Below are 22419 nucleotides of genomic sequence, written 5' to 3'. Positions count from 1 at the left end.
GCGAGGTGTTATTGTAGATGTGATTGTCCAGGCAAAATGATATTCTCTGCTTTCTTTGGTTCCATTGCAAAGACAAGACAAAATAACAGCAAGGAGCTGCAACAGCCAGAGTGTTAATATGTGGAGTGGGCCTCTAAGATTGCTCATTACAAGTATGGTTTCCTTTTCAGCGGCTTTCTCTTTCACGGATATTGCTAATACCATTAGCTTCCCCATAGACTTCCTCAAAGAACCAGATCAGACATTTCCTAGTGTGACTGGGTTTTATTTTAACTCCTGGCTCATCACACACTGCTCACACCATCGGGTAAGCGATGACAAAATAATTAAGCTCTGAGTCGATCAGGTTTCTGAACTTCTTGTAAATGTCCCGCAGCAGTCGGTCCTCTTCACTGGTCTCGTGCCTGGTGGTGTAAATCCTCACCTGTGTGGATGAACAGCAGTCACAGACACACAAAGCAACCTTTGCAGGTGAAGCCTTGTGGGCTGTTCAGACTACTAAATAAGCCAGCCAGCTAATAAAGGGGGACAAATCCTGAAGTCCTTACTCGGGCCATATCTTCACAAAACAGAAGGACTATGCTGCTGTAATCGATCTTCTGCAGTTCATTTTAGCGAGTCTAGTTAAGACTCGCTAAATCAAACTCAGGTCGCCTTCACCAGCGGCTGGTACTCCTGTTTGCTCCCATTGGCCTCCCACTGTGGGGATGGTGGGAAAACTCGAAACAAGGTATGTCACCTCTAGCTACATAATTAACATACCTGGACTTGCGTATCTTGATTCAATGTTCTCTTTTAGGGTAGACCTGGCCTTAGTATTTGCTCAGACAAGATTCCCAGGGTCGTCATTGAGAATTGAGTGAAAAGCGATGCTTAAACCTAGGTTCCCCTGTCTTTTGGGATTTCAATGGCAGAATATCAATGTTATAGTGGACCACAAGTTAAATATGAGTCAAGAGTGTGATGCTGTTGTAAAAAAAGCAAACATGATTCTGGGATGCATTAACAGGAGTATAGTGAACAAGACCTGAGAAGTCATTCTTCTGCTCTACTCTGTGCTGGTTAGGCCTCAGTTGGAGTATTGTGTCCAGTTTTGGGTACCACATTTCAAGAAAGATGTGGAGAAATTGGAGAAGGTCCAGAGAAGAGCAACAAGAATGATTAAAGGTCTAGAGAACATGAGCGATGAGGGAAGACTGAAAGAACTGGGCTTGTTTAGTTTGGAAAGGAGAAGACCTAGAGGGGACACGATAGCAGTTTTTAGGTATCTAAAAGGGTGTTACGAGGAGGAGAGAGAAAAACTGTTCCCCTTGGCCTCTGGGGATAGGACAAGAAGCAATGGGCTTAAACTACAAAAAAGGAGGTTTAGATTGGACATTAGAAAACACTTCCTAACTGTCAGGGTGATTAAACACTGGAATAAGTTGCCTAGGGAGGTTGTGGAATCTCCATCTCTGGAGATATTTAAGAGCAAGTTAGATAGACATCTATCAGGATGGTCTAGACCAGGGCTACTCAACCCAAGGCCACATGCAGCCCACGGCCAGTTTATTGGTGGCCCATGGGAGAGAGCTAAAACAAAAAAGTAGTCAATATATTGGTCTTCTGTTGAGATGCATTTTAGTAGTTAAATTCCTTGACTGTCACTGCTCATTGAAAGTGCTGCCATATGGGTGGAAATCAGGTAACTATTGCATTTATTAATATCAGCAGAATTGATTTAAACGGGGTCTGTGTGTTGTGTAGTCTTGCCTTAATCTTTGAATTCATGCCTGTCAGAGTGAAATAAGCTATTTGCATATATTTGCATATATATTTGCATGTATATGCAACTACACTTAGGTTGTGGCCCTCGGCATGTGCTGTGAGTATCATTGTGGCCCCCAAGGCTTCCAAAGTTGAGTAGCCCTGGTCTAGATGGTACTGGGTCCTCCTGTGACAGCAGGGACTGGACTTGATGACCTCTCGAGGTCCCTTCCAGTTCTAATGTTCTATGATTCTATGAATATCTGGGGGAAAAGTGCCTTGTTCTCTGCCCCAGAACCCCTTCATTGCCAGAATCTGAGCAGCTCTTGGGATATCTGCTGGAGGCACAGGACTTTGGGTTTTGCTAGCTCCTTGCAGGATGGTTTCTCCTGGTTGCAACCGTCCCTGCCCATGATTCAGGAGAGCTTTCCTATTCAGCGTAGATTATAAGACCATGTGTTAGTCTCACTAAAGTCAATTTAAGACATGTTTAAATGTTTTTTTTGAATAGGAGTCTTCTTTATAGGGGTCTCCCCAGCACAGAGGGGGATTCTGGAAGAGGTGACACTGAGGAGGCCACTTCACGGTACCTTTTCTGAGTCTTCTCTGTGGGGCTAATCAAGGTCTGGAAGACCTGTCTCTGCAAGTGGAATTTGGAAATACACATAGGATCCTTATACTGCCTCCCAACTCCTTTCCCTGCATGCTAATGGTAACTTCCAAACCACAATCAGAGGTGCAGCTGCATTAGTGTGTCCATAACCTACATTTTGACAGGGTAGAAGGTGGGCGATTTGGAAAGAGATTTTTTTTACCTTCATGGTACACAAGACGCATTTCCCTTCTGCCCGATTTTGCAGCAGCCTCTCCACAAACGCCACACTGAGGAAGGCCCAGACTTTGAGGAAGAATAGCTTCTCACACGATAACACGAGCTGCAGCAGCTCCTCATCCAACAGTTCATGGTCATTGTTGAACTCTAGTGTTAGTTTCTTGAAAATAAAGGACAGTGTAAATTTCTGTACTGGTAGGCAGGACGGTTATATATAGGATTCATCTCTTGTGAAAGCTGCCCTGTGATTTCCTGGGTCAGGGTTTCACTTTTACACCAACCGTTTGGTACTACGCCCACACAGCCATGGTGAGATTAGTGACAAAACAGTAACATGTTGCTGTCTCACCATACCTGCAGAATGGACTTGTAGGCTGGTAAGAGATTGGTGAGAGTCGGCCTCATTGACCAATCTGGGTCACTGAAATAGCAGCTCCGTAGACTGATGCTCCTGAGCGGGATCTCTGCTAAGAGTATTCTGGCTAGACTGTTGTGCTTCATGACTCTTTCAAAGAAGAAGTTCACTTTCAGGTTGGGTGCCCTCTTGGCTAGGTTGGCCCAGGACATCCCCCAAATCACCTGCCCGTGGGGGTCATGGATGTGGCACTTGATGTTCATTGTCCAGAGAGAATGGGCGTTGTGCTCACACAGGATGTCCAGCAATTCATCGGAGATGCAGTTGTAATTAAGAGTCAGGATGACCAGGTTGCGGAATGTGGATATAGTCTGGAGGAACAAGGGGCTGCTGTAGATAGAAAGATGGTGGCTGAAGAAGTCTTCTATGTTGATTTCAGAGGCAAAACTTTTGTTTTTCAAGTAGCTCAAAGAGTTCAAAAGCTCACAGCCTTCTTCCAGCGTCACTCTGGCTCCTTTCAGGTTGAGATAATCAAGGTGCTTGCCCGTTCTTTTCAGGAAAGTACTTAAGTTCTTGATAAACTGACTCCGGATCCCATTTTTCCAGACCAATCGGTCTAATTCCAAGTGCTGAATAATCAGGGACACCAGACGGCTGTTACATTTTCCCAAGCGTGAGAGAAGCCCCCTCATAGTCACTTGAAATTTTCGGGTCAAGACAGCATTGTAAGGATTCAGGAACTTGATCTCTAGCTGTTCCAAGTACTTGCCGAATCTCTTGACGTACCACAGTGCAGATTCAAACTCGGATGTGTTTGACCTGGACGGCCGCCCACTGAAGGTGATGGTTCTGGTTCTCCAGAGAGAGCCTGAGTACATGGCTTGATTCCATCTCTTGCAGACTAAAGCCGCTTGAGATCTGTCCCTGTCGTCTAGCCACCAGAACATGTTGCTCAGGCAGATGTCGGGCAAGTAGGCCCAGCAACTCTGCTCAGGTTCTTTGTCATCCTCCATGAAAGAGACAGTCAGTTGCTGTGGGGTGCAGAATCAAACCTGGACGGACTCGAGATTGGGAAGGCTCTGGCTAGTTAGTTTGCTAGAAAGAGACTGGTCCAAGTGAATAGCAAAAATCCTGCCTCTTTACATCCAAACGCTGGTGACCACATGAGCTCTTGGGTCTAAACTGTGATCTCACCAAAAGAGAAAATAAGCAGAATACTGTTATACAAAAGGCTGCCTTCAAGTGGGTCTATGATCCCAGAACAGTGGCAGACTGGGTTACAACAATGACTATGCTAAGCACCCTGCTTTCAGGTTCAGACTGATTAAACGCCTTCAAGTAGTGATAGCTGGAGACATCAGAGGGCATGAAGACTGAGTAAAGCTAGATCATGTGGGTTGAAAGGCTGCCTTCACTGGCAACGGAAGGGGCTAGTAGAGCCCAGACAGGGCACTGGGCTAAGGAGGGGCCCCCACAAAAAGATCTCTGGGTAGCCAAAAGTGCAGATCCTTTTATGAGGGTTAGCCTGGGGCCTGGGGCTGCAGGAAAAAGTCCCTGTGCATTCTCCAGCTTGTCTGGTGGTGGGAGGCAGAGATGGATCCCACTGGGTGGGAGCGGCATCACCAGGGAAAGCTCTGTCCCCATGCTGTCCTCACCTGCAGGTTTCATCCCTCCAGTTCCCTTTGCTGGGAACCCCAGCCAATGGCAGCTGCGGGGAGCCGTGCCTGTTGGCACTGCCCTGCACTCGCCTGAGTTGTCCAGGTCATAGGATGAATTGGGATGGCCGCCCCAGGCCCTGCACTTTTGGGAGCCTTGTGACAGCTGCCCCAATCATCCTATGAACAAGAGGGACCTGGAAGATTATGGGGGGGAGCCTGATGCAGCAGCAGCAAGGGTCAGCCGCCCCCCCACTCCATGACAGTGGGAAGTGGAGCACCTTGGCCATGGGGTGCTCTGCTTTCTGATGCTGTGGAGAAGTGGGGTGCATGATGGAGCAAAGCTGGCTGCCAGGCTGCTCCAGCTTCTACTGCCTGCATGCTGATTGGGGGCCCCTGCTGCTGTTGCCCCAGGCCCCCATAATTCCCCTAGGCCATGTTGCTTGGGGGAGGGGACAAAAAGGTGGAGTGGGGGCAGAGCTTGGGGAAGAGGTGGAGTGGGTGGGACTTGCAAGGGTGCGGGGTTGCCCCAAGCCCTGCACCCCCCCTCTGGAAAACCCTGGGAAGTGCAGCCTGCAATGAGCCACATTTCCCCTCCCCCAAAGGGGAGCTGTCCCAGGTAAGCACCCTATATGTCCTATCCCAGCCCTGAGTCCATCCTCACATCCTAACTCCCTCTGGGATCGCACACCCCAACCCTGAGCCCAATCCACCACCCTAGCTGCTGCCTGGACTCTGCACCCACACCCCAATTTCCTGTCCTGCACTCACACCCCTTGGCCCCAGCCTGGAGCCCCCTCCTGCAACCTAAATGCCTCAACCTCAGTCCCCTCCAAAGCTCACAGCCCCCTCCCAAACCCAGCCTCCTGCTTCAACCCGCACTCCCCTCCTGCACTCTGTACCACTCAGCTTTGGCCCCATCCTGGAGCCTAGGGGACCCCACCCAATAGCTCAGGGCCCCCGGCAGAGTTAATCTGGCTCTGGCTAGGGTATTGTTTTGCAAGGTGTGTGCACACAAATATTAAAAGAAGCCAGCAGAATTAGTTGTGAGAGTGATCCTGAAGGCTGAGTCTTCATTAGGGAAAAAGGAACGTGAACTTGAATTAACTAACTCAAAGTAAACACCTTGGGAAGACAAGGCAGTTCATAGTTTCCATGAGTTAGCGGTTCCAGTTAAAAACTCCCTGCTTGCTTATGTGAAAATGACAACTGCCTCATTTTCTAGGATTTACTTCATGTGAGCTAATTCATGTTCAGAATAGACCTTATTTTTCCCCAGCAAAAACGAGGCCCGAGCGGATCAGACAGAACTGCTGAGCAAAGAACTTACTGGAGTGGCAGTCCTCAAGATTTCTGAGCAAGGAAACTGTCTACTGTTTGTTTCTACAGATTGAACTTCTCTAGTCCGGCACCTTTGGGAGTTGACCAGAGCCAAGCCAGAAAATTTGCCAAACCAAGGGAGGTTGATATTGTCTAGTGGCATTACCAACACTTCCACTGCCTACTGGGCTCTGAAAAGACATCTGGGGTAAATTAGAGCTAAGTAACAGCACAGCAGGACTGGCAGCTGTAAACAAACTTTATGACACTGCAGAAAATTACCACACCCATGACGAGTGGACATTTGGCTAACTAAAATCATGCCAGACTATGGATGTTGCCAAACCAGAGTGACTGACTAGAATACAACCTAGTACAACTTGTACTTTCCAAAAGCTTTGCAAATGGGTCTGGCGAAACCACATGTCCAGGGAGCTAAGAAACTAAACATGAAGCTTTTCAGTGATCTAATTTTTCAGTCCATTTTAGAAGTTTCATGTTGTCCAATAAATGGGGAGTCAGGAAACCTGATGGAGGGTTGTAAACATGAGACAAATATTGTACATTATTCAAGAGGAATTAGTTACCAGTTCTGATTTCCATGCTAGACTGGTGGGAAGGCATTTATACCCCCAGCACCCTTCCTCCTCTGAGCTGGTCCCGGCAGGGTTTAGTGGGCGCTGAGACATGTCATGTGCCTGCCCTCAGCCTTTATGAGGGAAGAGCAGGTAGCTTCTGTGATGTCGCGGATCCAGCCTGGCTTTATCCTAATACAAATAGGGAGTAAATCAGCTGAGCAGTGTCCTAAGGGGCTGATGTGAAGGCAGGAAGGAGAGAAAGACAGGTTGCTTGTGAGCTCAGTGCAAACAGCACACAAGGAAGGGGGGAAAGCGGGGGGGGGAGGGGCTGGCTGCAGTACATCCTTCCCTTCCCCCAGGAAACCAGGTGATGCCTGAGCTGCAAACAGCAAGGCAAGAAAGTGATGCCTTGCTCCAGCTTTTAACCAAGGGGCTGCAAACCTCATGCACACAATGAAGTTGGTTTCCATTTATGACAAGACAGGTGCTTCCTTCCGAGCTTTTAAAGACCATTCAATGCAAAAAGAAACGTACAGATTAATCTGCATGTATTTGCTCAGTTGTCTGATGCTGATTTTCATGTGCTGGAAGAAGAGCTTATGTTCTAGTTTCCTACGTCGTTTTCACTCATGCAACGTGTTATGGATCTGATGCATCAGAAGCCAGTGGATTGTCAATATTTTTGCAGTTACCGGTTACTGAATTTGTCTTTTCAGAAAATAGCCCCACAGCACTCAAGCGTTAGGTTCAGTAGCTACACTCATTTTCATCCTTGTGGGAGTGACATTGGAAAGAAAGCTGTTCCCTCTCAAACTCCACTTACAAGTCCCACCCACTCAGGACACCAGTGTAAGATGCCACTCACCGGGCACTGTTTAGATTTTCCAAATATGGTCATCCCTCTTCTTTCCTACATGCCTTAATCAGCAGTGGTGTAAGGAAGGCTGACATTTGAACGTTCAATCTTCAGGTTTAACACCCCTCTTGAGACGAATGAGAGTCATTCCCAGGTCTTTGGGCTAAGGTCACAAGCTGTCCACAGATTTGCCATTGTGTCAGTTACAGTTGGTACAACTTCTGAAGATTCTCTTTGTAACGAGAGATGCATATTTATATTTACATAAAGGCTTCATTCTGGAGCACAAGCTGGCTGCTCCATTCAGCCCTAGCCCACTTGGTTTAATTGTTGTACCATCGCATTTTGTTTTACATGTCACCTATATGCGAGAGACTTTAAAACATGACTGCACCAGGGTTCTGCAACCTCACTTTTAACTCTGATGGGCGTGAAGCAAAGTCTGGGCTAAGAGAAGACTGTCCTAGGACTAGAGGCCTTTGAAATCAGATCTGATTTACAGCACAAGTTCCATCTCTTGTTTTTTCATGTCTGTCCTTATGCAATTGCACCCACTAACCAAGAGGGTGGTTAGCAAGAGAATCCAGTTCTGCCTTTAGATGTCAGAGGGAATTGCACACCTGCATCTGAAGATTAAATTTAGCCCAGAGAGAAGGCGTAGAGATTGGTGGCAAGGCTGATCTAGTTATTTATTGCACTTGTCAGCTTTCCATGACTGTAGTTATCTGAGGCCAGATCCCCACTACAGCCAGTGATTGGCTTATGGTACGAAGCTCCAGCCACATAAAAATTTTTGCTGGAGTCAACTTACCTTAAGCTGAGCCTGGTGCCATCATCATAGCAGGTTGATGGGAGAAATGCTCCCTTAAACTTCCCCCCTCACTCCTCATGAGAAGTAGGGAGTTTCAGCACTGATGAGGGCACCCTCAGCATTTGATTTAGCAGGTGCATAGATCTTCCAGGTAGTGAAGATGTGCCCTGTGCATTTCAGTCTTTTATGTCTTTATTTTCACAACACCACTGAGAGTTAGGGAAGTTGTAAGGGTTGGCTTGCTCCTCTAAAGGCCAGCCCTGTTCCATTATCACACCCAGCTGGGAAGGGATCAGGTGATCCCTATAAAGGGATGAAAGGGAATTGGTGAGAGGAGCTACAGAAAGCAAACAGGAAGAGACTCCAGGCTGGAAGAGACTCAGGAGGCTGCTTTTACACTGGCATGATTTTGCGCAAATACTTTTAACGGAAGAGTTTTTCCGTTAAAAGTATTTGCGCAAGAGAGCATCTATACTGGCATGTGCCTTTGCATAAAAGATTTTCTTCTGCGCAAAAGCATCCGTGCCAGTGTAGACACGCTCTTGCACAAGAAAGCTCCGATGGCCTTTTTAGCCATCAGGCTTTCTTGCGCAAGAAATTGATGTTACCTGTCTACACTGGCCTCTTGCGCAAGAACACTTCTGCAAGAGGACTTATCCTTGAGCATGAGCGTCAGAGTATTTGCGCAAGAAGCACTGATTTCATACAGTAGAACATCAGTGTTCTTGCGCAAATACTCGCAGCCATTGTAGACAGGCGGCAAGATTTTGTGCAAAAGCAACCACTTTTGCGCAAAATCTTGCTAATGTAGACACACCCACGAGGTCACTGAGCCTAGCCCCCTGCCCAAAGCAGGACCAATCCCAAAAGGTAAAAGTGGGTCTGAGCTGCTGCCTCCGTCCTACTCCCAAAGCAGTTTGCAGGGGGGGACAGTCTATTTCCTTCTCCTCAGTTGGAAGTAGGAAGCCCCTTTGAAGGCGCTCCTAGGAACAAGGAGACATCAGATTTCATAGGGAAGGGCTTATTTCACTGTCCATGTGTTTTTCACAGCTGTGAAATTGGTAGAACCCTACCAATGAGTCAGGCTCTTGCTGAAATCAGTGGGAATGGCTGATGCTCAGCATCTGACCCAATAGTGCTTATAAATTCCTTGAAGCAAAATATACTCCCCAGTAAGTGACCATCATGGTGCTGTCAGTGGTGAAGGGCTTGTGTGGTGGGAGAAGGAGGGCTGTGAGGAAGCCCAGCAGACCTTCATATAATCTGTCTACTGGTGTGGATCACTATGGGAAGTTAGAGTCCAAGCTGAAAGCCAACACCTTGAAGGTTTCAGTGTAAGCGCTGGGGACCAAGTACTTCTCTGTGGTGTGACTGCACCATCAGCTGTGACACACCAGCATTGCTGAGAGCGCATCGGACCGTGAACCTCCACTCTTGTGACAGGCAGGGCACATAGAACAAGTGAGTCCCTAAGGAGGAAATACATGGTAATGCCCCAAAGGACACAGCTGTCCAGAGCTTCTGGTGAAGTTTGATGATAAACCTCCTTGGCCCAGAATAAATTACAGAGAGTGGTTCTTTATTCTCTGCTAGCCTGAGAAGGATGATGCTTTTATTCGCTATGTATAAAGTTATGTGGTTTAGAATGCCATTACTAGTGCTGAACTGAAGTGTGGGGTCTGGTGGAGCGTCTCTGGTTCCAGTTTTTCCAGTAGTGCCTTACAAAGGCTCCTCTGTAAAACAATCAAAACCCAATATCACTTTTTTTTTACATGACTAGGTAAGCCCATGATTTTATGCCCTTAAACTCCCTTTAACTTCACACAGTGGTGTATTTTGTTTCAGTTGTGTGGCATCTTTCATTGCAGAAATATGCTGTCTACAGAGAAAGGCAGTCATTCTGTGATCAGTCTATCTGAGGAGAGAGATATACTGTGCTCTTTCATGGACATTTGTTTTCCCCACCCCACCCTGTCCCACCACAATATAAAACAAGGGTAGTTCTGGTTGAAAATATAAGGTTACATTTTTTGTCTGTTGAAAATACAAAACAAAGCAATGGGAGATTGTCCTGAGTAAGGACTGTAGGGTTATGTCCCAGGTCTGTATAGTTAGCACCACTGCGACCTGATCTGTGCACGGCTTCTGCACCGGTATAACTGTCAGGAATTATTATCATAACGGCCATACTGGGTCAGACCAAAGATTCACCTAATCCAGTGTCCTGTCTTCCGACAATGGCCAATGCAAGGTGCCCCAGAGAGAATGAACAGATCAAGTGATCCCTCTCCTGTTGTCCATTCCCAGTTTCTGACAAACGGAGGTTAGGGACACCATCCCTGCCTATCCTGGCCATTGATGGACCTATCCTCCATGAAATTATACAGTTCTTTTTTAAACCCTGTTAAAGTCCGGGTCTTCACAACATCCTCTGACAAGGAGTTCCACAGGTTGTGTGCGCATTGTGTGAAGAAATATTCCTATTGTTTGTTTTAAACCTGCTATTAATTTCATATGGTGACCCCTAGTTCTTGTGTTATGGGAACAAGTAAATATTTTTTCCTTATTTACGTTCTCCACACCAGTCATGATTTTATAGACCTCTATCCTATCCCCCCTTGTTTTCTCTTTTCTAAGCTGAAAAGTCCCAGTCTTTTTAAATATCTCTTCATATGGCAGCTATTCCACACTCCTAATTATTTTTACATAGTTGTACTGGTAAAATCCCTAGTGTGGACACCATTGTACCAGTATAAAGGTGCATTACATGTTATGCCCCTTTGCCTATAAAGATAAACTACACTGGCAGAAGCCCCTTTCAAACTGGTATAATTATGCCATTCTTGCGGAGTTGTGCTGTTTTCATTACACCAGCATAATGCAAGTGGTATAACGTGGGTGAGAGTGGCTGCCTGTACAAGCCCTTCATTAAAATGTGATTAGAAAACGGTTGGGTCTCAACATTGTATTGTGCATCTTGATTGGGCCATGCTTACAATTTATGGGGCCCTACACGAGTTACCTAAGGCTGCTGAACCTCTGTGGCTTCTGCTGGGGTTCAGCTTCCCTCTGCCCCTTTTTTCCCTACTATAGCTTCTGCTTGGGCTCAGGGCATCCCTGGGATCAGCATGGAACTGCACTGGCTAAGGACTCCTCTCCACCCCTGGTGTGACAGTAGGGAGCCCTCAGTTCAGCATCTGGCTGGCCAATAGGAGCATGTGGGCTGGGGGGGACGACAAAAAGAGGGCAGGGAGAAGGCAGCCCTGTTGCTGGTTGACTAAGACAGCAGGCAGGGGGAGGAGCTGGACCAGAGGGGAACCACAACAGTCAGGCTGTGTCTACATTGGTGCGATCTTCCTTCTTGTGTGAAAAATATGCAAATGAGGCAAAGCATGGAATATCACTGAGCCTCATTTGCATACATAATGAGTCACCATTTTTACAAAAGAAGCTCTTGTGCCAGAGGGAGTTGTCTACACTGCCCCTTCTTGTGCAAGAAAAACCCTCTTGCGCAATGCTGCTATGCCGATTATTTTCAGGAATAATGGCATTGCGCAAGAGGGTTTTTCTTGCACAAGAAGGGGCAGTGTAGATGCTCCCTCTGGCGCAAGAGCTTTTGTAAAAATGGTGACTCATTATGTATGCAAATGAGGCTCAGTGATATTCCATGCTTTGCCTCATTTGCATATTTTTCACACAAGAAGCCGTGAGTGTAGACGTAGCCTAGATGTCAGGAACGTCCCAAATTCTAGTCTTTCTGCCGCTGCCTAATGTGTACTGTTGGGCAGTTGCGATGCTGTTAGGATTGAAAGTTTTATTCTTTTTGTATTTATCTTAAGCATAGTAATATAGTAGCGATGTAGCAATAATATAGCAATATAAGGCGTGTATATATATATATATAAAATATTTTACAAATTAAGTCCTTTCAGTTGAAGGTCTATTTTCTTTGTTCTGAAGTTTAGTAAGTGTGCTAAAGTAGAAAGACAGTCTTCGATATTGTGGCTGTGTTAAGATTAGAGAAATTCTGCTAGTGTTGAAGGCCAAGCCTTAGTTGCTTAATTTACAACGCTTTTGCTTTGCCATGCAGATCTGTAACCTCGGACAGCTCTTGTGTATGTAAGGAGGGTGAATGTGTCCAAGTTATAAAGTTATATAGAACCAGATGGCCGAAGAAGGGGGGTGAGTGAGCATGGGCATGGCCAGAGGACGAGACAACCTGATTGCAGATGAGCCATTAATAACTATCGGTATATACCCCCTACTCACAAGAAGACTGGATAATTGGCAGACTGACTACCTTAAAGCAGAGCAAGCACCCTGAAAGGACGATTGATTACAGGATGAACCTTCGAGAGATGTTTTGGGAACACTCACATCACAAAGGTAACGTTCCAGTCACAAGCTGACAAAGCGGAATCCATGGATTTCAACAAGAGAAACGGATTATAAAAAGCAGGGTGTTTTGCTATGGAACTTGGGTTTGTCTGCCACTATCTGGAGAGGAGTATCGGATCGATTGACCGACAAGGCCCTGCTTCCCCCCTCCGTGCTCAATCTAGCTGACCACTAGATTGACACAACCTCTGCACTGGTAACTATATCATCTGGCAGAACTGTGTATGCATGATGTTTTGTGTGTGTGACTGAAAAGCATATGCAGCTGTTGTATTCTCAGTAAATACGGTGTACTGCCTCTTCCTTCATAAAAGATTTAGTGTGCTTCGTTTAAGCATAACAATGCAGCTGGGGTCAAATTCAAGCACTCCTAAGAAGCTAGCTTGATTAGGGCACAGGGGGCCCTGAACATTAGAGCATAGTTTCTAAACATGGAGACTGTACACCGGGGGTGGGGAGCTAAGGTCCGGGGGCTGGATGTGACCTCCAACTTGCCTGGATCTGGCCCCTAAGGCTTGGGGCTCCCCTCCTAGCCTGCTCTTATGCTCTCCCTCCCACTCAGACCCCATACCCCAAGTCTGCTTCCTGGCAGCTGCCCTGCCACATACTGAACTCATTTTTGCCCCCACCCTAGAGCCTAGGAGGGGCCAAAAATCTATTAGCCTGGGCTCCCCAGGCATATGGGGAGTGTCTTTCTCCTCCTTTTCAGTTGAGGGCCACATCAGTGAGATTGGCGTGTGTGTGTGGTTTTGTTTTTGTTTTGTTTTTTCTCTCCTCAGTTGAGGGTCTTGTCTGTTTGTTTTTGCTTCTTACTTTTGTGCGCCCCCCCCCCCCCACTGATTTTTTTTGGGTCAGTGGCCCTAACCCAAAAAGGTTCCTTTCCACCTCTGCTGTACATATATTCATACCACTAGCATCACTGAAATATGTGAGTGCCTTGCAATTTTAATCCTTCCAGGGCACCTGCTATGGGAAATGCCCCATCATCCCTCTTATCTACAGTTACTAGATACTGGGTTGTTTCTCATTGGGTTATGCTGTATTTCTCAGAAATATAGTACCTCGCTTTCCAGGACTCGATTTTGGTCTCCTCCGGATACTTTGCAAAGAAGCCAGACGTAGGCACTTGGTCTGAACAAATGAATAATAATGACAATGAATACAAAAGAACTTAAGGTACTTCTACACTGCATCCCTAGTTCGGGCTAGGGATGCAAATGGAGACAACCGAAGTAGTTAATGAAGAGGGGATTTAAATATCCCGCGCTTCAGTAACATGATCTCGCCGGCACGCTAGTTCGAATCACAGCTGATTTTACTGAGGAGTAACATTAGTTTTTGAGGAGTAACATTAGTTTGGACTAAGGGCTTTAGTCCTAACTAACACGTCCCGGCGCACACTTCCTGGTTCGAAACAGCTGTGATTCGAACTAGCGCACCGGCGCGATCATGTTAATGAAGCATGGGATATTTAAATCCCCACTTCATTAACTACTTCGGTTGTCTCCATTTGCATCCCTAGTCCGAATTAGGGATGCAGCGTAGACATACCCATAGAGGGAACATTGATGCAAGGCTATTTTTTTCCATTTGTGTGCAGAATAATTTTTGTTTCTTGCACTACCAGGGGTGCACCACCAGTAGAAACTCATACTGCAGCTGTTAGTGCTCTGCTGATCAGCAGGGCAGTACCTGAATCTCTCCTGGGTGGCTGCCCAAGCACTCAGCTTACAGAGTACACTGCCCTTCATCCTTTATGCATCCACACTTGGGCTATGTCTACACTTGCGGCTTCTTGTGCATGAGTTCTTGCACAAGAAAACGTCCACACTGCCATGTGTGAGCTGTGCTTTTGTGCAAGAGCGCCCATGGCAGTGTGGACGCTTTCTTGCACAAGAAAGCTCTGATGGCCATTTTAGCCATAGGGCTTTCTTGCGCAAGAAATCCCTGCCGAGCGTCCACACTGCCCTCTTGTGCAAGAGCTCCTGCGCAAGAGGGCTTACACCTGTCAAAAAAGAGCGTCACTCTTGTGCAAGGAGCCCTCTCTTACCACACCGTACTGTGAATTTCCTTGCGCAAGAGCTCTGCAGATTCTCGCGCAAGAACAGCTGTACTTGTGCAAGAAGCTGTGAGTGTAGACATAGCCTTGGGTAGGAGACAATGGTGTCCCTACGTCAGGCCTTGAGACATGAGGAGGGCTCTGTCCCTGCTTCTGCAGAATCCTGGTCACACACCTCACAGGGTATTCAGAAGCATGTGGGGAAGTGAAGGGAGACAGAGGAAGAGGCAGGAATGGGAGGGAGAGTGCAGCTTTTTAAAATAAACCATCATTGCCACTTATATATTCTGGGGCTATGCAGGAGCTTGCGCATTGCTCCTAATGAGCCGTGGGAAGCAGGCACTAGGCATGCTCCTGGTCTCACTGCATATTCCCCTCCTATGTCAGGGGCTGGGAATAGAGCCATGCAGGGACCTTATGCTAAGTCTACACTGGCGCTGTCCAGGGCTTTCTTCTGAGGGCTGTTGGCACCCCCTTTAAGGCTCCTTTGTGCTGACCAAATTGTAAAAGGCCCTTAGCATATCTGCGATCAGTGTGATTTACCAGGCCATATTCCCAGCTAATGTAAAGCAGGTGTAGTCCCATTGATTTCAGTGGATCTATGTCAGTCTGCATACATGAGTCACAGCTGCAGAACCAGAAATATTAAGGGCTGATTCCCCACTGTTACAGCCACTTGACATGGGCATAACTTCTTTGAAATAGAGCATAAGACTTGTTATGGAGGGTACAGCTGGGCAGTGCCATCCTCGTGTAACTGCATTAAAGTCAGTAGAACCAAGGACTGGAAGAGTTCTCCACGGTCCCCAAGGTTGCTATGACAGGCAACCTCCTCATCTATGTTTTTCAAGCTTAATTTTAAAACTAGCTAGGGGGCCTGCCCTTCCCACCGGAAAGCTGCTCTGGACCCTCTCTCCTGCGATGGGTAGAAACCTACTTTCCAACCTGAATATATTCATGGCCAGTTTGCACTCACTTGTTCTTGAATCTGGTTGTTTTCTCTACTCTATGCCCAGTGCAGGGTTGCCCAGGCTGCTAGCCCTCAATAAGTAGCAATTAACAGAAGAGGCCTGTGTGACTCTGATCTGAAGTAGCACTGGTCTAGACAGAGCTTGTCTAAAGTCCAGTTGTCCCCCAGCACCCCTTTGCTCTTCTCCAGTGGCAGGAGACATACAGGGAGCATTTCTCACCTCGTGCTTCCTTAGAGTTGGACCTGGGAGGAGAATATTGCACTGGGAACAGGCTGCCAACACATCGTAAGTCATTGAGTCTTCGGGATCCAGCACAGAAGTGAAAGCAGAGCGGCTTGCTGACTTTTTGTTCTTCAGTGGCTTGAGCGAGGGCCGGGAGGCAGAAGACAAGTCCTTCTCCTTCCGTTTTGGGCGAACATCCTGCCATGCTGCAGCTGCATTCTCACGGGGGGAAGACCTCACCAGCGAGGGAAGAGGGAGCGGCTGGGATGTTGTGACTGACTGGGTGGCGAGAATTTCCGCGAGTTTGGAGAGAGGGCTGCACTCATTCTGCGAAGGACAATGAAAAAAAACAATGGACATCGCCAGATGGTGAATCAATGAGGGTGCCCTGGAGGATGTCAGGGCACGTGTCTGCACCATGACTCAATACAAGAAAAAATTAAAAACACCCGAATGGGAGACTAAAAATCAATAAAGGCAGATGTCTTTAAAAAACCAGAGGGCAGGAGAAAGGTGCCACAAAACACACTGCAACTACAGGTCCCTTCTAGGGTGGGGAAGTCACTGTGTGCAGGTGCTCCACAAAAAGAGGACAATGGTGTCCAGACAGATGCCCTGATGGGGAGCCAGGTTTTTACTAGGAGCCTCTGCACCAAAAGTATCATCAAACTGACTGAAAGGTTAGTAGCAGCCCTTTCCGAATAGACACCCCCTCAAGGCAACAGGATTGGAGCCTTTGTTCTTCAGGGCTTTATTAGCCAGTCTAGCTCTTGCTAGGCAGTGGGAGGGAAAGATGCAGGAGGTGTGTAGAATCACAGCTGTTTTCATTCTGCATTGGCAGCAAGAGGGTAAGAGCCCTGGAGGCAGCCTGCCAAGGAAGGACTGGTGCTAACAGGGCATGTGTGGCTGGTGCAAGGCTGTGCAACCTGAGCAGCCAGAACCTGCTGTCCTGCTGTGTCCAGCGTGTGGCTTTTGACAAAAACGGCGTGGTCTGAAGGATGCCCAAGCTCTTTGCTGGTTTTGCTCGCCAATCACTTACCAGGTGCTGGAGGTACTGGTCGTCGGGGAAGCACTTATTGCATTGCTGACACAGATTGTCACTGAGACCTGGAGAGGAAACGGGGAAAGCAATCTACTGTTAATGCACAGAGCAGTCAAATACTGTTCCCAGCTCCTCAAACTCAGGTCACGCCAGGCCTGCTGATGGGGGGGGGGGGGACAAAGGGGCAATTGGCTCAGGGCCTGGTGATTTTTAAAGGGCCCAAGGCTCATGGCCATTGCTACTGGGAGCCCTGAGCTGCATGCTCCAGCTGACTCCGAGGGCTGGTGGAGAGCAGGAAGGGCACCACACTGTCCAGGCAGTGCTGGGGGTAGGCTGCCCAGTCCTGTCCCTTCTGCCCCATCTCTTCTGGGAGCATGGAACTTCCCTCCCCCCACCACAGTGCCCAGTGGGCCAGCAATCCTGTCAGCTCCCTGGGTCATGCAGACCACCACTAGAAGCACCTGATCCAAACGCTGCTGAACGTGAGGGGACTGGAGCCTAAGGCAGGAATGGATCCAAATTTCCCTGTTTGCATCTCTTGAATAAACTGAAGTTTTGAAATTTCCTCCCTGCTGATCTCTGGAGTGGTTGAAACCCAACTCTGGATCAACACTTTGTATCTGTCCCAGTGAGTATGTTCTTGCTCTTTCCCCCGTCGTCCTTAGACTCATTGGTGGCATTCACAAATGATCACCCGCTTCTCCTATCACCAGTGCTCCCTCTAAGATTTTCCAACCATGAGCAGAGTGAGTTTTGGTTTGTGCACCAATATTGAGGTCATGTGTGCTGGTTTGGATGTGTGCCACCGTGGCACCCAATTTATTTACAGACACTCACACAGACATGCGCACATGTTCCCCGCCACCAGAGCAGGCCCGGCGCCCCACCCCGCCCATGCAGCATGTCATGTTCCTGGTCACAGGAGGAGATACGCGCCCCTTCCCCCCATGCAACAGGTCCCGTTCCTGGCCCCAATCTCAAGAACAGGCCTCAGTGCCCCCACCACCTGGCAGCCCTGGCCACCAGAGCAGGCCTCCTCTCCCTCACCATGCAGTCCTCTGCCCCAGTGGCTTCCTCACCACGCTATCTCAGCAGGCCCCGCCTGCCAGAATAGCCGTCTGCAGTTCAAGTGCTGCTGCACAGCTCTCTAGAGGAGGTGGGTGGGAGAAGAAATGTTTGTGCGTACTATACATCCAATATGATGGGGACTACTTTAGCTACAACTACTCAAAAGAGAGATCTTGAAGTCATTGTGGATAGTTCTCTGAACGCATCCTCTCAGTGTGCAGCGGCAGTCAAAAAAGCAAACAGAATGTTAGGAATAATTTAAAAAGGGACAGAGAATAAGACAGAAAATATCTTATTGCCTCTGTATAAATCCATGCTACACCCACATCTTGAATACTGCGTACATATGTGGTTGTCTCCTCTCAGAAAAGATACATTGGCATTGGAAAAGGTTCAGAAAAGGGCAACAAAAGCGATGAGGGGTTTGGAACAGGTCCCATATGAAGAGAGAGTAAAAAGACTTGGAGTTTTCAGCTTAGAAAAGAGAGGACTAAAGGAGGATATTATTGAGGTCTATAAAATCATGACTGGTGCACAGTCAAGATGTGGTGAAGACTAGGACTTTAACAGGGTTCCAAAAAAGAGCTAGATAGATTCATGGAACTTAGGTCCATTATTGGTTATTAGCCAGGATGGGTAGAAATGGTGTCCCTAGCCTCTGTTTGTCTGGAAATGGATGACAAGAGAGGGATCATGTGAGGATTACCTTCCCTTTGAGGCATCTCTTATTGGCCACTGTCGGCAGACAGGATACTGGGCTACATGGACCTTTGGTCTGACCCAGTATGACCGTTCTTATGTTCTTATCTTAGTGGGAACATTGCCTATCACGCTCTAGCAAGCCTCTTTCTCTTAACCCACAGAAAACTGACCCTAACCCCAAGGGACAGTGAAACTAGAGAACTTGGCTTTGATGCTTCAGCAGGAAGAAAGTGCAACTCAAATCTGCTACTTTTAAAGGTCACAGTAACAGGCTAGCAACATGGACCCTAAATACTCCACCAGCTTAGCAGGTTCTGAACCTGGTGGAAAAGGCGTAAGTGGGTTCTGCTTCTCTGCTACAGATAAGAAAGGCGGCACTGTCTCTTCGGGAAGAGACACTCACCTAGGCTGTGGGCTCTAAGAGCTGTCAAGCTTGAAGACTAAACCAAATCCCAGGAAGGCGTGAGCTTGTGCTGTAGCTAGAGTTTGCAAAGATGCTGGTTCAGTCACCCCAGGCAGTTAGCAGCAGCGTTGTTATCGCAGATGAATAATCAGACTGGTTTTATGGGATGGGGGTCCCTGCCTAAGTAAGGACGCTGTCCTCCAATTCTTGAACACCCAAAACTGCCAACAGCAGTTTTGGAGGAAACAAGGAATCAGGCCTGTAAATGTCACTCTAGCTTAAAATAAGCCTCTTGGGGTATGTCTACACTGCCACCCTAGTTCGAACTAGAGTGGCTAATGTAGGCATTCGAAGTTGCAAATGAAGCCCAGGATTTAAATATCACTGGCTTCATTTGCATCTCGCCGGGCACCGCCATTTTTAAATCCCCCTTAGTGCAGACTCCGTGCCCGTGGCGACACGCGGCACGGAGTAGGTAGTTCGAATTAGGCTCTCTAATTCGAACTACCATTACTCCTCGTGGAACAAGTGTACCGGTAGTTCGAATTAGAGAGCCTAATTCGAACTACCTACTCCATGCCGCGTGTCGCCACGGGCACGGAGTCCGCACTGAGGGGGATTTAAAAATGGCGGCACCCGGCGAGATACAAATGAAGCCCGGGATATTTAAATCCCGGGCTTCATTTGCAACTTCGAACGCCTACATTAGCCACTCTAGTTTGAACTAGGGTGGCAGTGTAGACATACCCTTGTAGATAAAATTAAGGTCCAATGTTTGTGTTTTACCACTCTCTCTGCAGAGCGATTCCACTGGCATGACCAGACCAAGCTGGATTTACAATTGTGAGTGTAAATCAGAGCAGAATTTGACTCATTGGCTGTGGCTGTCTAAACAATAACCCCTTTGGGGATTTTTACACTATATGGGATAGCCTGATTTATTAAAAGACATGAATTGTGAGTAATTACAGGTGGCAAGGGAATTTTCAAAGCAACAGACTGGAGCAGCGATGGACAGCCAAGACTGGTGAGTGGGCCACACAAGTGCCCCTCCTTCATCTCAGTGGGCCGCAAGACTGAAAGTGGTGGACCCATTGGGGTTCCACCTGTGGGCCGTACACCCCCGTTTGCCCTTCCCCCCAAGCCTCTTGTGCACTGGGGCACCAGACCCCATCCCGACCTACACCTCCCCCTCCTTCCCAGCACTTTTGGAGCACCATGAATCACATGATTTGTGCTCTATCCCTGCTCCTGCCCCTCCCTCCCAGAACTTGAAAAGCTGAGAATCAAGCTCTGGGAGGAAGGGGTGGAGTAGGTAAGTTCAGTGCCCCAGTGTGCAAGAGGAGTGGAGGAAGAGGACATAGAGGGGGTGCACAAGCCACAGGTGGAACCCCAATGAGCCGCATGCGGCCTGTGGGCTGCCTACCACTGCCCTGGAGGATCATGATCCTGTTCTAGATAATGAGAAATTCTGGCTACCTGAGGATGGGAGACTCAAGGCTGGAGAAGGAGACACGTCACTGGTTTGACAGTGTATCTCACCATTGTTCGCCGGTTTACTGCCATTCTGACAAACGTCTTTGTGCTTGTCCAAGTCCTTGTACATGATGTATCTGTTACACTCCCAACAGAGCTCCGTTCGACTCCCGCAGGCCTCGAGGTGCCTCTGCAGCTTGCTGAAGGGCATTTCCAGCTCGCAGAATGTGCATTTCAGGGACCGTTCATTACATTCATTGGCCTGCAGGTGGGAAGAGGAAACGATTGCAAACAGTCAATCGAAGCTGAAAGAATAAGGATGTTGGGTGGCTGGAACCACGGTCCGTCCTGAAAATGTCCCTGCTAACGTCTCCATCCTCATCTAACTCCACATCTCCTTCCTAACCATTCCCACTGTCTGCTTCTCCCAGCGCAGCCTGCAAGATGCTGAGAATGGCCTCTCACTTTCCCTAGCTTCCTCCCTGGAGCTGTATGAGACACAAGCGTGGACGGCAGGGCAGAAGTGCCACGGTCCAGGAGAAGAAAGGCCCCGTGGGATGTACTGAGGCGATCGACTCTCCTAGCTAATCCCTATGCGAGAAAAAGAGGGTAAGGACAGCGCTGACCATGTTTATTGAAATGTAAAATGTTTCTGTTAAATGAAACTAAAGAATGACCAGTGGCACCAGAACTATTTTTAGGGTGGGGATGTAGAGGCGGTGTTCCCCCCCCTCTCCTCAGTTGTTCACGCCCCGCACTGCCTCAACCTGGGGTCACACCTAGGGTTGCCAACTCCACCAGATGCATTTGCGACAATGGTGTCTGGTCTGTCCAGGATGGGAGAGCTGGAAACTTAGCCACAGCTGGAGGCAGCTGTGGAGTCCTGGGCCAAGGCCAGGAGCGAAGCCCATGAGGATGGCAGCCTGTGGAGCCAGTGGGAATGGTAGGACTCTGAAGGGGCTGCCTGGAGACCGGGACCCCAAAGCCCACGGAGCCAGCTGGACTCCAGAGGGGCTGCTTGGAGGCAGGGAGCCTGGGCTGCTGGAGCTGGCAGCAGGTTGGCAGTGGGGCCAGTCCCTGGGTGCATGGAATCTGGGTGCAAACCCCCCCTGCGCCCCTATTTCCTGCTACTGTCGTGCTTAAGATGTCTGAGGCTGGGGCTGTTGCATTTCATTAGGCAAGCCCAAGATGTTTATTTTGCAATCATCCCTCTTCAGTGCAACTCAAGGTGACTTGTCAAAGATCATCCGAATAGGATTCTGCTATCCTACGTCACGCTACTCACCGTATGACTCTCCAGCTGGTATTTCTGCATGCTTTGGTGACACAGTTTACATCTGACCTGAAAGCCAAGGGGGGAAAGATTAAGTAGGCTGCTTAGGGGAAAATACAAAACGGATCCTGGGGGAACCTTTCAAAGATGTCTGGTGGCATCTCGTGCCAACTCTTCTTCCAATTAATTGCTTATTTTTATTCTGTTTGAAAAGCTGGTGGAGACTGTAGTTTTTGCGGCAGGGACTGGGCTATGTGAGACAAGATTTAGTGGAAAATATAGTTCTGATCTGGCTGTTCAAGTGCAGGGTTTGACCATTTTATTCAGGAATCCAAGCCTGGAATTTCCCCAAGTTCAATGATAAAGACAAAGAATCACAAATTCATGTATGTGCCTAACTCCCATTGATTCCAGTGGATGTTAGAAGCCTATAGCCCTATCGAAATAGGACAGGTGCTCAGTGGGTGTCAGAGATCTTAGCTCTGTGGACGTCGATGGAGTTACGATGAGTTACACTTGATTTCCCCATTCTGTTATGCTACTTTTTATGCATTGAAATCAATGGAGAGACACCAGCATATAATAAACACAACAGAGTGGAGTCAGGCCCATGTGCTAGGCTTCAGTTTGACCATGTAGATGCCATGTGGAC

At 48.0% G+C, this 22419-nt stretch overlaps 2 protein-coding genes across 4 annotated transcripts in view; both read right to left on the bottom strand.

Annotated features, from left to right (window-relative positions):
- Nucleotides 1-244: 244 nt before the first annotated feature.
- On the bottom strand, nucleotides 245-9586 carry LOC102461847 (F-box only protein 39). 2 transcript variants are annotated; one of them, XM_014568597.3, is made up of 4 exons: nucleotides 6496-9586; nucleotides 2933-4122; nucleotides 2562-2738; nucleotides 245-424 (listed from the first exon to the last, which is right to left on the bottom strand). In XM_014568597.3, the coding sequence occupies exons 2-4, from the start codon at nucleotides 3944-3946 to the stop codon at nucleotides 296-298; spliced, it is 1320 nt and encodes a 439-aa protein (XP_014424083.2). In that variant the 5' UTR covers nucleotides 3947-4122; nucleotides 6496-9586; the 3' UTR covers nucleotides 245-295. The 2 variants fall into 2 exon arrangements, with proteins under 2 accessions (XP_014424083.2, XP_025035621.2); XM_025179836.2 differs by having other exon boundaries at nucleotides 2933-4115.
- A 142-nt stretch (nucleotides 9587-9728) lies between these two features.
- XAF1 (XIAP associated factor 1) overlaps nucleotides 9729-22419 on the bottom strand; it is a 36795-nt gene continuing 24104 nt past the window's right edge. For both annotated transcript variants that reach the window (XM_075904922.1, XM_006113283.4), the window contains exons 4-9: nucleotides 21780-21836; nucleotides 20561-20756; nucleotides 16843-16910; nucleotides 15801-16130; nucleotides 13613-13682; nucleotides 9729-9886 (exon numbers count right to left, since the gene is read on the bottom strand). In XM_075904922.1, coding sequence (XP_075761037.1) covers nucleotides 9873-9886; nucleotides 13613-13682; nucleotides 15801-16130; nucleotides 16843-16910; nucleotides 20561-20756; nucleotides 21780-21836 — 735 coding nt within the window. In that variant the 3' untranslated portion in view covers nucleotides 9729-9872. The remainder of the gene's footprint in view (nucleotides 9887-13612; nucleotides 13683-15800; nucleotides 16131-16842; nucleotides 16911-20560; nucleotides 20757-21779; nucleotides 21837-22419) is intronic.

This window comes from Pelodiscus sinensis, chromosome 21, assembly GCF_049634645.1.
Source record: "Pelodiscus sinensis isolate JC-2024 chromosome 21, ASM4963464v1, whole genome shotgun sequence".
Classification (NCBI taxonomy): domain Eukaryota; kingdom Metazoa; phylum Chordata; order Testudines; family Trionychidae; genus Pelodiscus; species Pelodiscus sinensis.
Note: the sequence above shows the minus strand (reverse complement) of the source record. Positions and strands in the feature narration are given on the sequence as shown.

What these genes read in the sequence shown, in the direction of transcription:
- LOC102461847 (XM_014568597.3), bottom strand. Translation starts at nt 3,946, where the DNA reads ATGGAGGATGACAAAGAACCTGAGCAGAGTTGCTGGGCCTACTTGCCC. An exon ending in CCTACAAGTCCATTCTGCAG is followed by an intron (nt 2,739 to 2,932) that starts GTATGGTGAGAC and finishes TTTATTTTCAAG; the next exon opens with AAACTAACACTAGAGTTCAA. An exon ending in GCGTCTTGTGTACCATGAAG is followed by an intron (nt 425 to 2,561) that starts GTAAAAAAAATC and finishes TCATCCACACAG; the next exon opens with GTGAGGATTTACACCACCAG.